The sequence below is a fragment of the Manis pentadactyla genome, chromosome 15 (genome assembly GCF_030020395.1).
Source record: "Manis pentadactyla isolate mManPen7 chromosome 15, mManPen7.hap1, whole genome shotgun sequence".
NCBI lineage: Eukaryota > Metazoa > Chordata > Mammalia > Pholidota > Manidae > Manis > Manis pentadactyla.
Genome location: NC_080033.1, coordinates 19,217,595 through 19,231,068, shown reverse-complemented (window position 1 = coordinate 19,231,068; position 13,474 = coordinate 19,217,595). Strand labels below are relative to the sequence as shown.

At 46.5% G+C, this 13,474-nt stretch overlaps 1 protein-coding gene across 1 annotated transcript; it reads left to right on the top strand.

Annotated features, from left to right (window-relative positions):
• The first annotated feature begins 2,985 nt into the window (after window positions 1-2,985).
• KRTDAP (keratinocyte differentiation associated protein) lies at window positions 2,986-5,996 on the top strand. Its single transcript, XM_036929076.2, has 6 exons — window positions 2,986-3,127; window positions 4,574-4,612; window positions 4,708-4,749; window positions 4,916-4,960; window positions 5,603-5,650; window positions 5,851-5,996. The coding sequence occupies exons 1-6, from the start codon at window positions 3,041-3,043 to the stop codon at window positions 5,887-5,889; spliced, it is 300 nt and encodes a 99-aa protein (XP_036784971.2). The 5' UTR covers window positions 2,986-3,040; the 3' UTR covers window positions 5,890-5,996.
• The last annotated feature ends 7,478 nt before the right edge of the window (window positions 5,997-13,474 follow it).

Below are 13,474 nucleotides of genomic sequence, written 5' to 3'. Positions count from 1 at the left end.
TCCCTAGGTGTGTCTGTAATGTGGCAATCAGGGCTGGGCCTTGCCTCCTACCCAGATTCAAGTTCTGGCAGATTTGGGGTGGGGTGGGGGCAGGCCTGTGGGAAAGTAGGGGTGTATTGGCATCCTCAGAGGGGACATCCACCTACTTGGAGATGGGCGAATGCAGAGCTGGGCTCATGGCTCGGCCTGACTCCCTTAATCCTATGGGATGCAGCCAAAGCAGAGATGAACCCTGGGTGATCTTCTGGTGCCAGGAGAATCCCCCATCCCTGTCTCTCTCTCTACCTGCCTAATCACTGGACACTGGGCACTCAGGAAACACAAACTCCCAGAGCAGTACAGACAGAGGAAGGGGAGGGAGCTTGGAGAGCCACGAGATTCTAAAGTTAGCTCCTAGAGCGTAAATTGTGTAAAGCTGAAGTTACCCCTGAAAATCCATCAGGAAGGTATAGTGTGGAAACAAATCCTAAGTCCAGCGCAGACAGTTTTCTGTCCAGCGTAAGAACAGACTTCTCTGGTTGTGCACACGAAGTTGTAGGCTTGTGTTTAGAGGCATTACATTGAAGTACCTACTTTAACCATTAGAAATTTAAATGCTAGAACTAGAACTAGAAGACAATTTTTGAATACACACCTGGCGTGGTGAGATGTGCATAGGGGAAGAGGCATCTGGAATCTGAGGCAGTTGTAGGCTCATTCTGGGGCATATGCTCATTGAGGGCCATTAATCCCCTTGCTTCTGTTTTTCATTTTGCCAAGGGTGTACAGTTTAAATTATTGTGTGTGCAGGTTGTACACTGCAAAAGCACCTGGTCAAGGGTCTAGTGGGGACTAATGCAGCCTGCCCCTCGACTCTCCCTGTGTGTGTACTTCACACAAGGTGCTCTGTGGGCAGGCCGAAGCCCTCTGTAGGAATCTACTCCGCAGTGCAGCAAAGGAGCGATGCAGCCGCCGTCTCCGGAGTCTTGCAGCTCTAAGCCTGGCCTTGCTCTGTGATCCCGGGTAAGTTACTGAACCTCCGTATGCTGTGGTTCCCCTGCCTATAGAATTTGGATAATTATAGTACTTTCCCCACAGAATCCCTGTGATATTTCAATGACACCATACGTTTAGAACACTTAAGCACAAGGCCTGCCACACAAGAACGCCTCAGTAAACAGGCTGACACTGTTATTAGTAGCATTAGCATTAGGAAGAAAGGAAATCATGGGAAGTCAATCTGTTGCAAAAGAACTCTGGGGTCAAATCAGTGACAGGGTTTGGATCGTCTGCTGCTTCGGATTACCCACACCAAAGCGTTCCTCCATTAGCAGGCCTAACTGGCACTGATAATACAATATCAGTTCTCTCCCTTCCTTCTGCTCCTGGAGTTGACCCTATGCTGGCAGAATAGTGGTTAATGAGCGCCTTCAGTCACTGTTAATTACTCAGTAAGAATCCATTAACGTGAAAACTTGTGTCCTCCAGAAAATCTTTTGGGAGGTGCTCCACCCACCTCATTTCTCACTCATCCCCTCCAGTAGCACCAACTGCCTGACATCCATTGCCCCACGGTCAGCAGTGCGCAGTGAATCGTCCTCAGGCCCCGTTTCCGCAGCAGCTCTGCAAAGGGGCAGGCAGATTATAAAAACAGAGAGGGCTTCCTGAGGCTAAAGAGGGGTGGGACATCCAACTGGGGTGTGGGGGCAGCATGGGAATGGAAGTGAAATGCCCACTTCTGGGTGCCTCCAGGCCCACTATCTATGTGAATTGCATCAGGCTGGGTTGAAAAGGCCCAGCCTTTAGTAAGGCCTTGCTTTGTCTTGGCAGCACCTCCCTATTACACCAGGAACCAGCTGGGCCACCTGAACCTCACTGTGCAGAAGGTTACTTGATTAGGATGTTTATCACTTTGAGATGATCAATTCTCAAACTAGGGGAATGGGGGTCAGAAGGTAAAAGAAATGGAGCAGGCGCTCAAAGTTCAGGACCTACTTTCATCTCCAACTGCTTATCTCTAAGACCTGCTCTGCTTTGTCCCCCCTCTATTCCTTGTCTTCTGAGCTCAAGAAAATCATCTCTCTGAAGACCCAAGAGTAAAAGATGAGCAGCTGGGATAATGGGACAGGTCCAGCCCCAAAGGAAGGACGTGTGTGGAAGCAACTTGGTGGAAGGATTCTCGAGTTCTAGCCTAGCCAACCTAACCGAGGTTGGCTCCGCCTGTGCTCTTACCTGTATAAGGCATGGTGCTAGGGGGCTATAAAGGTGGTTAACATATAGTTCCTGGCTTCAAGGAACTTAATATTCTGAGAGGGAAATAAGAGAAGAACATAAGTTACTCTAGGTACAATGCCAGAGAGAGACGAGTGAATTGCTATAGCATTTCTGAGATGGGAAAGGTGTGTGTGTGGCAGGGGGATGATGGGAGAAATCAGGGAAGCTTCACCCAAGATAGATGTTGGGTTCTGAGAACCTGAGATGTGAGAAGAGCATTTTAGGAATAAGAAGTAGCACAGGCAGCTGCTCAGAGGTGGGAAAAGAAGGGTATATTTGGCAAGGAGTCTAGTTTGGCCAGAATGCAAAGTAGGTGCAAAGGGAAAAAGAGAAAAATAGCTAGAAAGGCAGCTTGAGGAAAGAGCATGGCAGGCTTTCAATGCCAGGCTGAGGAGGTTAGACAGAGTCAGGTACGGTGAAAGCCTGAATTATAAGAGAGGAATGAAGGATATAAGAAAAAGAGAGAAAGACAAAAGGAGAGGTTGCTTGGGTGCCACTGCCAGTCCCTTGGAGGGACAGGTCCAACCTGTCTCCATCCCAGACCCATCTGCATGAGGAGCCCATTGCTGCCTCGCCTTCCCAGTGCCTGAGGCTGAATGTGAGTTGAGAAATCTAAGGTAAGTGGGGAGCAATCCACACCTCCCCCTCCCGGAGTCCTGGGGGTGGGTGACAGGAGCTGGCAGTGAGTCAGTGGGGTGGGGACCCCACTTCTGCTCACATCCACCTCCTTGGGAATATAAAGGGCGGGCGGTGGGGCCCCGCCTCAGAGGGCCCCAAACGTGACACCATGAAGATGCCAGTCCTTCCTGCTGTGGCGCTGCTCTCCCTCCTGGCGCTCCACTCTGCTCAGGGGGCCACCCTGGGGAGTTCTGAGGTGAGCACTTCGCCTGCACTCTTTTCTGGCACCTATTGCCTCACCTCTCCCTCTCCAATTTCTTTACCTGCCCTCCATTACTGCATAGGTGGCTCTTAATTTTGGATGTTACTGGGGCTGAATGAGAAGCTAGGGCTCTGAGGGAGGGAAGAAAGGAGGAAGGAGGCAAAGTATTCCTAGGAGGGCTTGTAGGGATGGAGATGCCTCTGTTTCCAGAAGGGATGGTGAGGTGTGGGGTGGAGGCTGGGCAACTGAGTCCTGGAAGGCCAGGGGCTGAGGCTGGTCGCCTGGGATCAGCCTCACCTTTGCCTCGTTTGTGTCCCTGGGAGCCTAACGCTGGAGCCTGGGCTGTAACAAGAATCCTTATGAGCCAGTCTCCAGCCAGAAGGAATCCTGAGGCCCCTCTCTCCCCATCTTGTCCCGAGGGTTGGGGGTGGGGTGGGTGGGAAATGCCTACGCTGGATTTCAGAGTATGAGATGGGGGTCACCGACTCAACTGCTTAGAATCCAAGCAAGTGAGGTCAGGGAGCAAGAGGCTGGAGGGACTGCACCTACTCCAGCTCAGAGGACACAGCCTACAGTCCACCTGACTGCTTGCCAAGTGGGGAAATGGACCCAGTGTGGCCAGTTTTAAAATTTAAAGGAGAAAGTGGAAATCTGATTCATGAACTCTTTTTTTTAAAATTTTTTTATTAAGGTATGATTGATATACACTCTTATGAAGGTTTCACATGAAAAAACAATGTGGTTACTGCATTTACCAGTGATTCATGAATTCTTACCAATTAAAAATGCTAAATGAAAATTAAAAACCAACAAGCCAAACTAGTATGTAGTCTAAACATTTGGCTTTGGCCTGTAGGCTACCCGTTTGTGACCTCTGTCAGAGGAAGGAAGGAAGAAGGGATAGTGAAGCCAGGCAGCTACAGGGTGGGGTGCACCGGGGTCTGGGAGCATCACCAAAGGGACGTGGAAAACAGAGACTCTGACTTTGGTGGCAGTCAAGCCACAAAGCAAACCAACCTCAATCAGTTAAAGTCAGCAGGGCAGCTCAGCAGCTAAGCTCCCACCTGCAGGCTTCTCTCCCCAGCCCAGCACCATGGGCTGAGTGTGGCTGTCTAAGGAACACCCTGCAGAACACTTGCTCTTTTCTCCTGGGAGGAGTCCTTTTCTCCACCCTTTCCACCTGCTGCCAAACACGATGCAGACCGGGGTCTTTAGCTTCTCAGTCTTACACCTGATACCCTCCCATCCCTTCTCTTCACCTTGCACATCTGCCAACCACCTGCCTTACTAGAACAGCATGGTTCACTGAGGCCCTGTAGTGGACCATGGGCTATATTCTCGGGGACTGGTGGTTGGAGGAAGTCAGAACTGGAAGAGAGGGTTTGGGGAGAGGCACTTGCCATCAGGTGATCACTTGGCTTTCTCCCCTTCGCTTTCCAGGAAGAAACCACCATTGGTAATTATGCGGCAGGACCTGAGGTAAACCACCTGTTTCCCACGCTCCAGCCATGAGCTTGTCCCCTAACTCCCCATGCTCCTTAGCAGCTCTCTGAACACTCTGCCTCTTTGCCTAGGCCTTTAACACACAGTTCCTGAACCTGGACAAGCTGCGATCAGTAAGTATAGCTCCCTAGTGCTGCCCCCACCAACACCCACATCATAAAGGGGACCGGTGCCTTGCTGGAGAGCCTGCAAAGCTGCCGTGGCCCCTTCACCTCTTCCAGAGGTAGAGCCCTGTCCTCTCCTGGAACTGGCCCTCTTCTGCCATCTCTCTCCCCACAGGTGTTTAAGCCCGATGAATTCCTGAACTGGCATGCCCTCTTTGAGGTGAGTGCTTGGGCACCCCTTATTCTTCTTGGTCACCTGCAGACTTCCTGTGGGAAGTGGTAGTTCTAGCCCTTTGGGTTCCTTCCTGAGTTCCTGAGGGAGAAACCGCCCTGCTTGGATGCTGCCCAGCCTAAGAAAGTTTCCCCAGAGGCTGTAGTGTCTGCCCCTGATTTTCCTGACATGGCGGTGGTGGAGAAGAGCCACAGAAACAAGCACAGGACAGGAAGACCTGAACCAGTCCAGCATTTATCTGAATCCCCTCAGACTGTGAAAAAATGAAGTTAGGTGGCTTTCCCAAACTTAGAAGGCCAAGTCAGTGAGAGTGGTGGGATTAGAGCTGGCATCGCATGACTCCACACGCCCCCGTTGTGTGCCTTCACCCCACTCTCTGCAGTTGCCTGAGCCTTAGTTTCCTCAGGTATGATGTAGGAATCATGACAATACCTACCTTAGAAGGTTGTCGGGAGGGCCGAATGAAATCATGCCTGTAAAGCAGTTATAGGAGGAGACACAGCACATGCAAATAATAGTTCTTACTGTATTTATAAGATAACACCAGCACCGCTACAGAGAGCTCACTGAGTATGGGTCCATGCTCACCCGGCTTGCAATACTCACTCTGGTTCCCTTTTTCTATTTTAGTCTATCAAAAGGAAACTTCCTTTCCTCAACTGGGATGCCTTTCCTAAGGTAAGAGGTGGTGGGCAGTAGCAAGATAAGGCGACTGAGGGTGATGGAGAAGCCAAGGATCTGGGAGGGAGAGTGGGGACAGTGGAAGGCAGCTAACCCTCCTCTAACCAAAGCTAAGGTCCTGGGCCTTGTCATGGAGGACTCCAGCTCCCCACACCCAAGGGTCCCCAGTCTGACCATACTATGCCCTCTCCCTCCAGCTCAAAGGACTGAGGAGTGCAAGTCCTGATGCCCAGTGACCTCCCGCTGCTGACACCCACTGGAGGGGCCGGCATGGGATCAGATCAGCATCCAACCGTCACTCTCCTGGCTCAGGAACGCCAATAAAATGTTTTCCAGCCACACAGCTCCTGTATCTATGTCTCTGTTCTTATTTTACTGGGCTCTAGAATGGAATTAAGATGGAGTGGCCTCCAAGGTAGGCAAAAGTCTTGAATTCTGAGAGGGTAGCGGGTAGTGAGTTAGGAGGAAGTGGGAGGGACATATCAAGATGGCAAGGGACCCCTTGTGCCTTGGCTCCTTCGTACTGGCTGACAGCCTGGGGGAGCACGAAGTTGTGAGTTGCTTGGAAAGATCCCCAAGGAATCACACCTGCTCCCTGAACTACTGGCACCCTCCCCGCCTGGCCTTTGAGAAGCTGATTTTATTCCTTCCGTGGTGGCAATTTGGTGTAACAGCTATCTGGAATTTAAGCCTCAGGACCCAGCTTAAATCATATGAGCCAACCTGAAATTCTTTCTGGGGGGGAATTAGGTAGCTTATAAATAAAGGAAGCTGGTGGTGTGACCCTGGGCCTTTCTAAGTTCTCCATTTTTTTTTTAAGGTATCATTGATACACAATCAATCTTAGGAAGGTCTCACATGAGCAACATTGTGGTTACAACATTCACCCATATTATCAAGTCTCCCCCCACACACCCCATTGCAGTCACTGTCCATTAGCATAGTAAGAAGTTATAGAGTCATTGCTTGTCTTCTCCGTGCTGTACTGCCTTCTCCGTGACTTACCTATACTGTGAGTGCTAATGATAATGCCCCTTAATCCCCTTCTCCCTCCCTCCGTAGCCCCTTCCCTTTGGTAACCAGTAGTTCCTTCTTGGAGTCTGTGAGTCGGCTGCTTTTTTGTTCCTTCAGTTTTGCTTTGTTGTTATACTCCACAAGTGAGTGAAATCATTTGGTACTTGTCTTTCATCACCTGGCTTATTTCACTGAGCATAATATCCTCTAGCTCCATCCATGTTGTTGCAAACAGTACTAAGCCTCCATTTCTTTATCTGTGAAATGAGTGTGGAAATAAACAAGAATGAGAAAAACTACCTCATGGTGTCATGATGATCAAACAAGATAAGGTATGTAAAGCCTCTTGCACAGGGCTGGGCATACAGCAGGTACTTAACAATTGCGCATTCCCTCCACTCTCCCAGAGAGCTGCTACAATGACCCAGATTCATTATTTACTTACTCATTCACCAGTGAGTCCATCCATCCATCCATCCATCCATCCATCCTTCCACTGAAAAGGCTTGAAACATGTGATTGATTCTGTTCTGGTTCCTGCAGATGTATTCTTTATGGAATCCCTGTGTGTTCTATGTGCCTGCGCTGTGTTAAATTTAAATGAATTTAAAATGTTAAATTCATTGGTATTATTTCTGGTTTCTCTTGAAAACTATGAAAATCAGAGAACAATGGACCTTGACTTTAATCCAAGCACCAGCTACCCTCTTTATACAGCACATGGTCTCCAGATCAATAAAGTTCTACCTGGCAAGTTTCATTTATTTTCTTTGCCTTTTGACCTTCATAAGCAACTGAGTTTGCAAACTGTGGCCTGTAGCTTACTTGAGGAAGTGGACAACAAACGGAAATTAAACTTGTATAGGCGAAGAAGAAACTTCCTTCTACCCTCTGAAATTCTGTGGCAGGCTTAAGAATTAAAATGACATAAGACAAGTTAACGGGGAAAAAAGTATACAGATTTATTTAACTTTTTTTGCATGTACATGGGAGTCTTGGAAGGCACATGAAAACTTGAAGCTGTTAGGTCTCAGCTTACGTACCTTTTTACATGAAGAATAATAAATTGTGGGGATGTGACAAGACAAAGGGGTTGGACTAGCGGCAATAAATCGTGGGACAGTGACTAGGAAATATATGGGGGAACCCAGTGGAAGATAAGGGCTATTTTAGGAGGTTTGTTTATACAGACTGGAGTTGATTCCCAGTCTCTGCTGATAAGAATGTTTTTCTCTTCCTGTTACAGGGAGGGCACCTTTCTCAAGGAAAATTTTATGACCTGCTTTAGGTAGAAAGAGGGAGGTCAGAGAGCCCTTCCTGCTTCTGCTGTTCCTCAAGTGCCTTCAGCTCAAAATAATCAATATGCCAAAGCAGCACATTTTAGGGTGCAATGTTCTGAATCTCTTTGCTTGGTCCTGCTTTCAAGGAGCTTACAGACTGGATGAGAAAGACATGTAAACGTTGCTTACCTCCTTCCTTCTGATGAACTAACAGTAACACACATGTACACACACAGATGAGAAGCAACTTATAAAAGGGACCATTAACAGAAAGGAAAAAGAAGGGAGACTCGTCAAATGCCATGATCAATTAAGGTATCTGACAAAGACTGAATACTCATAAACTAGGTGATCAGAAATGGACTAGAGGAAGGAAGGAGCCTCTAAGGGCCATTTACTGAGAGGCTAGGTTTTAGGGGAGACAAGAGTCATCATCACTTAGAAGATCACTTTGCGATCCGGCAGTAGCTCCCAAAGCGTAGTCCCTGTATGAGCATCAGCATCAACGCCACGTGGGGATTTACAAGGAGCACAAATTCTCGGGCCCCACCCCAGATCTACTACACCAGAAGCTGGGGGTGGGGCCCAGCAATCTGTGTCTTCACAAGCCCTCTAAGTGATTCTGATGCACTGTAGCTTGAGAACTACTGAGGAAAGAGAGCCGGATGATGACCAGAGCGAAATTCAAGATAGTAGTGATCTCACTGAGACCATGGTGCCCACAGAGGAGGAGGGGGACAGAAGGCTTCCACTAGTAATGTCTGTGGTACTTCCTTACATATGTTATGGTGGAGAAGAAAATATCTTTTCCTTCTGCCCTTCCAGGTTCATGGCTGGGTATCTGTAACAAAGGACAGATTAACCAGAGAAAAGCACAGACGTCTAATTAACAGAAGTTTAGTGACCTGGGAGCCTTCAGAGAGAAATGAAGGCCTGAGGAGGAGGTCAGAGCTGTATGTGTGCTAGTCTTGCTGAAGAGTGGAAAGTCATGAGACAATGTGACAGGCAAAAGGGGGACAAGCTCAGTGTAGTAAATGGGGGGAAACTGTGCAAGGCCTGTTCACTAAGATTCAGATTCCTGCGGGGGTCCTTCTTCTTGGAGATAAGGAGGTCCCTTTCCTCCGGGTACTAGGAGGGCACTTCTCACCTGAGGGTCGTGTGACCAGCTTCAGGGGAAGGTCAGAGAGTCCTTCCTGTATCTATTTCCTCAAATTACTTCAGCTTGAAATATCCAATATACCAAGGCACTAGAGTTTGGGGTAGTGTGTCTTGAACCCCATCCGTACACATTTTACATGCACTTATGTATGCAGTATTTCACAAGAATATATTATTAAAACAGGACTATGTCTTTGAGTATCTTGTGAATGCTGAGGAAATACAGAGTACAGAAACGGTGTGAGGGTAGGGAGACTGGAATCTGAAGAAAAGAAAGAAAACAAGAAGTGTAGACAGGTCTGTGTAAATGAGTGGTGGAGGTATTCCAGGTCAAAGGACGCTGACCACAGTGTGCCAACACGGGCCAGGCGATCCGAGAACCGGAACCAAGACCGGAAGACGAGACACACGGGTTCTCTGGGGAAAGTGCAGGATGAGGATGAAGCCACGAAGCAGTCATACTTCATAAAAACAACAAATGTGGCTTGTGTGGACACCATGCCCTCCATTACGCAGGATGGAGATACACAGTTAATCTCTAAGATACAGTGAAATGAAAAAGGGAAGTGGCACAGCAGTGTGAGTACTATGTTAAAAAAAAAAAAGGGAAAAAGAGAGAGAGAGAAGGTACAAATATATGCTCTATTTATATAGAGCATACAATATCTCTAGAATAAAATTCGAGAAATAACAGTGATCACCTCTGGGGACTGATGTACTTTCACTGTGTGCCCTTTGTGATTTTATGGAAAGAATTTTCTTTTTTTACCATGTGCACAATTTCATATTCAAAAGAGTAAATTAAAAAACTAAAACTCTAATAAATATGCAAAAAGCCTTTGGCATTTTAAGAGAGCTGGGCCTGGCCCATGAATTGGCCCAGAGCATGTACTTCCTACTGAATGAATGAAATAGATTTCCCATAAATCGACCACACCCTTTTCTACTCAAAGCGTGATCTTTGTATCAGCAATGCCAGCATCACCTGGGCTTGTGAGAATTACAGAATCTCAGCCCACCCTAGAGCCAATGAATCAGAATGTGCATTTTAACAAGATGCCCCAGATGATTCATATGCACCATGCAGTTTGAGAAGCACTTCCTGAAGCATTATGTTAAGTGCTGTGCAAAATGCCAGCTCAAGATGAAGGAAGCGCACAGGCAGAAAGTGCTGGATACCACTAGAAAAGATGTGTTTAAATTCAGCAGAAGGATAAGAGTCAGGGTAAGGAAACTAAGTAACCAGGCATTGAAGACTTCATAATGGGACTAAAAAGCACCACAAACTGGCTGGTTACCTTTAGAGGCTGCTGGGAACCAATTCATTTTTTTGCTATCAGATAAATAAAGGGACTAGATCAAACATTTTTTCTCTTCCCTGAATGAGTTGTACTTCATGGCAAACAGTTTTTCTTCATACAGGTATTTGCAGCCGATACATGCAGATGGAAGTAACAGAATTGTAATATTACCATTTTGTAAAACTTAATAAAGTAATGAATCTAGGCTAGCATCAATGATGGCTAAAACCGTCTGGTGAAACACAGACAGGGAACTTTAGAATGGTGGACAGGCTGAGAATCCATCCAACACTATGGGAGAGGCAAGGAGACCTGTCTCTGCAGATTTGATATGAGAGAGGAGACAGATCACCAGTATTCTTGCTGCAAGTGATCCCCAAATCTGATTAAACCTCTAACATATAGATCTAACTTCCACTTTACAGGAAAAAAAAGGAACAGATGAAACTGGTAAAGGATTCCAGAGAGAAGAAATGAGCAAAACTCCCTTGGCATTTCCCATGGAATATTCTAGAGGACTAATAACCCAGTTTCTTCAACAATAATATTGAAGGAGAAAAAATGAAGTGGGAAAGGAACTGAAAAAGAAATTTAAGGAGCATATCACTTAAATGCAATGTATCAATCTTGTCTGTATCCTGATTTAAACAAATCAACTAAAAAAAGATATATAAGATGATGAAAATTTAAACACTGTCCAAGTGATAATGAAGCAATTATTCATCTTTTTTCAGATGCAAAAATGATATTGTAGTTATGTTTTTTAAAGAGTCTTTAACTGACTAGCTTTAACTTTAACTAGCTCTGTATATTTTGAAAATTTCCATAATAAATTTAAAAAATATATTTTTTAAAAAGCATCCTTTCATATTTTCAGAGCAAGGGAGAGGTCCAAGGATGGTCTCTCCAGTGGGCAGAGCATAAACACGGAACTGGTAGTGTAGGAGACCGGATTGGGATGATGTCATTAAGCTTGGCTGTAGTGTAGGTGTCAAAGGCCAGAAATGCAGGTTCAGTCAGATGAGGGAGCTCTGTGGAATGCAAGGCTGAGAAATTTCCACTCCATCCTGTGGTCCGTAAAGAGATTCCCCAAGGGGGTAACAACCATAGCTGCATTTCCAACAACAGCCCACTCTTATTGGTTCTTTTCACAAGCCAGGCTTTAAGCCAAGTGCTTTGCATTTATTATCTCAGCTGATCCACGTAACAGTGCTATTAGGTTGGCATCATTATCCCCATCTTACAAATGAAGAAACTGAATCTCAGAAAGATGAAGTCATTTGTTTAGTCTCACACAGCCAGTACCCAGCAGAGCCAGGATCAAACCCACCTGAGCCTATGACATTACCCCCATTTTAACTGGAGTAATTCTTCCCTTATTTGTTTTATAAACTGGGGTTCCCTATAAGATTTTGCTGAGCAAAATGCTTCTATTTCTTAGAAACATAAAGCCTCTAGGTACTGAGCGCCCATCATGTAAGATATGTGTTAAGTACTTCACACTCATGTTCTTATTTAATTCTTACAATTTTATGCAGTAGGTACTATTAGCAGGCCCATTTACAGAAAGGAAAATAAAGCTCAACGAGGCAAAGCCGGGCTGGGGTTAACTTTCTGTCACTGAAGCATCTCATCAGACTCGTGGATAATAAAACGAGGACAGAGGTACAGAATTGTGGATATGTGCAACCGGTTACTATCACCTGTGGGATACACTAGAAACTCTTGCATAGACAGAGGAAGATGCAGGAATAATGATTTTTGCAGCAGCAATGCTTGCAACAACTCAAAGGTGGAAATCACCTAAATGGCTATCATTAAGAGAATGGAAAATTTGTGGTATATCCATCCTGAGGAATGGTAGGTATCCAGTAGTGAAAATGAGATAGTTTACATGTCTCGACCAGGCAGAGACTGAAAAATGTAATGTTAAGTGAGAAAACCAAGTTGCAAAATGATACCTACAGTGTGAAACCATTTGCGTAAAGCTTAAAAACATGCAAAGCAATGCTATATGTTTGTAGGTACAACCATTTGCAGTAGAAGTGCAAAAATGGGGCTGGGAAGGCTCTTCGTGAACTTGAAGGTCGTGTCACCTCTGGGGAGGGAAGAAAATAGGATTAGGGCTTCAGCTCTATGTGGAATGCTTTAGTTCTGAAAGTAAGTCTAAAGCAAATAGGTCGAAATGTTAGATGGATAAAGCTGATATGCACACCAGACTTTGTTAGAATGGTTTTCCATATTTTTATGTATGTTGCAGTATTTGATAATAAAATATTTTTAAGTAACACCAATAAGGACACCTTAATTTCAACTGCCCAAAGCCATTCACCCACGGGGGTGGGGGGACTGTGGGGCTGCCACTGTACTGCCACCAGCAACACGGTCCCTCCTGAGAGCACAAACCTCCACAACAGTAGCACTGTACAGGCAGCCCAACACCTTCGGCAGGTGAAACGTCTTCAGACGCTCCTGAGAAGTGAACACAATGTACCACCTTTGATAACCATCATCCTATTAAAACCCCCCATTGCATTTCCCACACCCAACAGATGAACCTCTCTCTGGTGACATTCCTGATTGCCCCCCCGACCAGACCAGTGAGAACCCAAACAAACAAAAAGCCCTCAGTTCTCCTTCAATAACAGACCCTCACGTTCCTCATGTAAACCTGTGGCCCCCTCCCATCTGGAGACTGTAGGTAATATTCCTCAGTGTCCGCTTCGGCAACTGCCCTCTTTCACATCCACCCTCCTGCCAAACCCTCCATCTCCCCTGGGAAATCTAGTGACTTCCCAGGAACTCTGAAAGCCCCTTTTTAATGTTAGATCATACTATCTTTCCACTTCCGACCCTCCAATGGTTTCTCACTACTTCTAGGATACAGACTTTACCACGGAACTCATCTCCTACCTCCCCCAACTCCCTCGTTCACTGTGGTCCAGCCACTCAGCCTCCCTGGGGCTCCTCACACAGGCCAGGCTCACTCCCTCTGCCAGCACCACCCATGCTCCTTCCCCGTGCTCCCCCACTTCACTCAGGTCTCTGGAGATGACACCTCCTCGGAG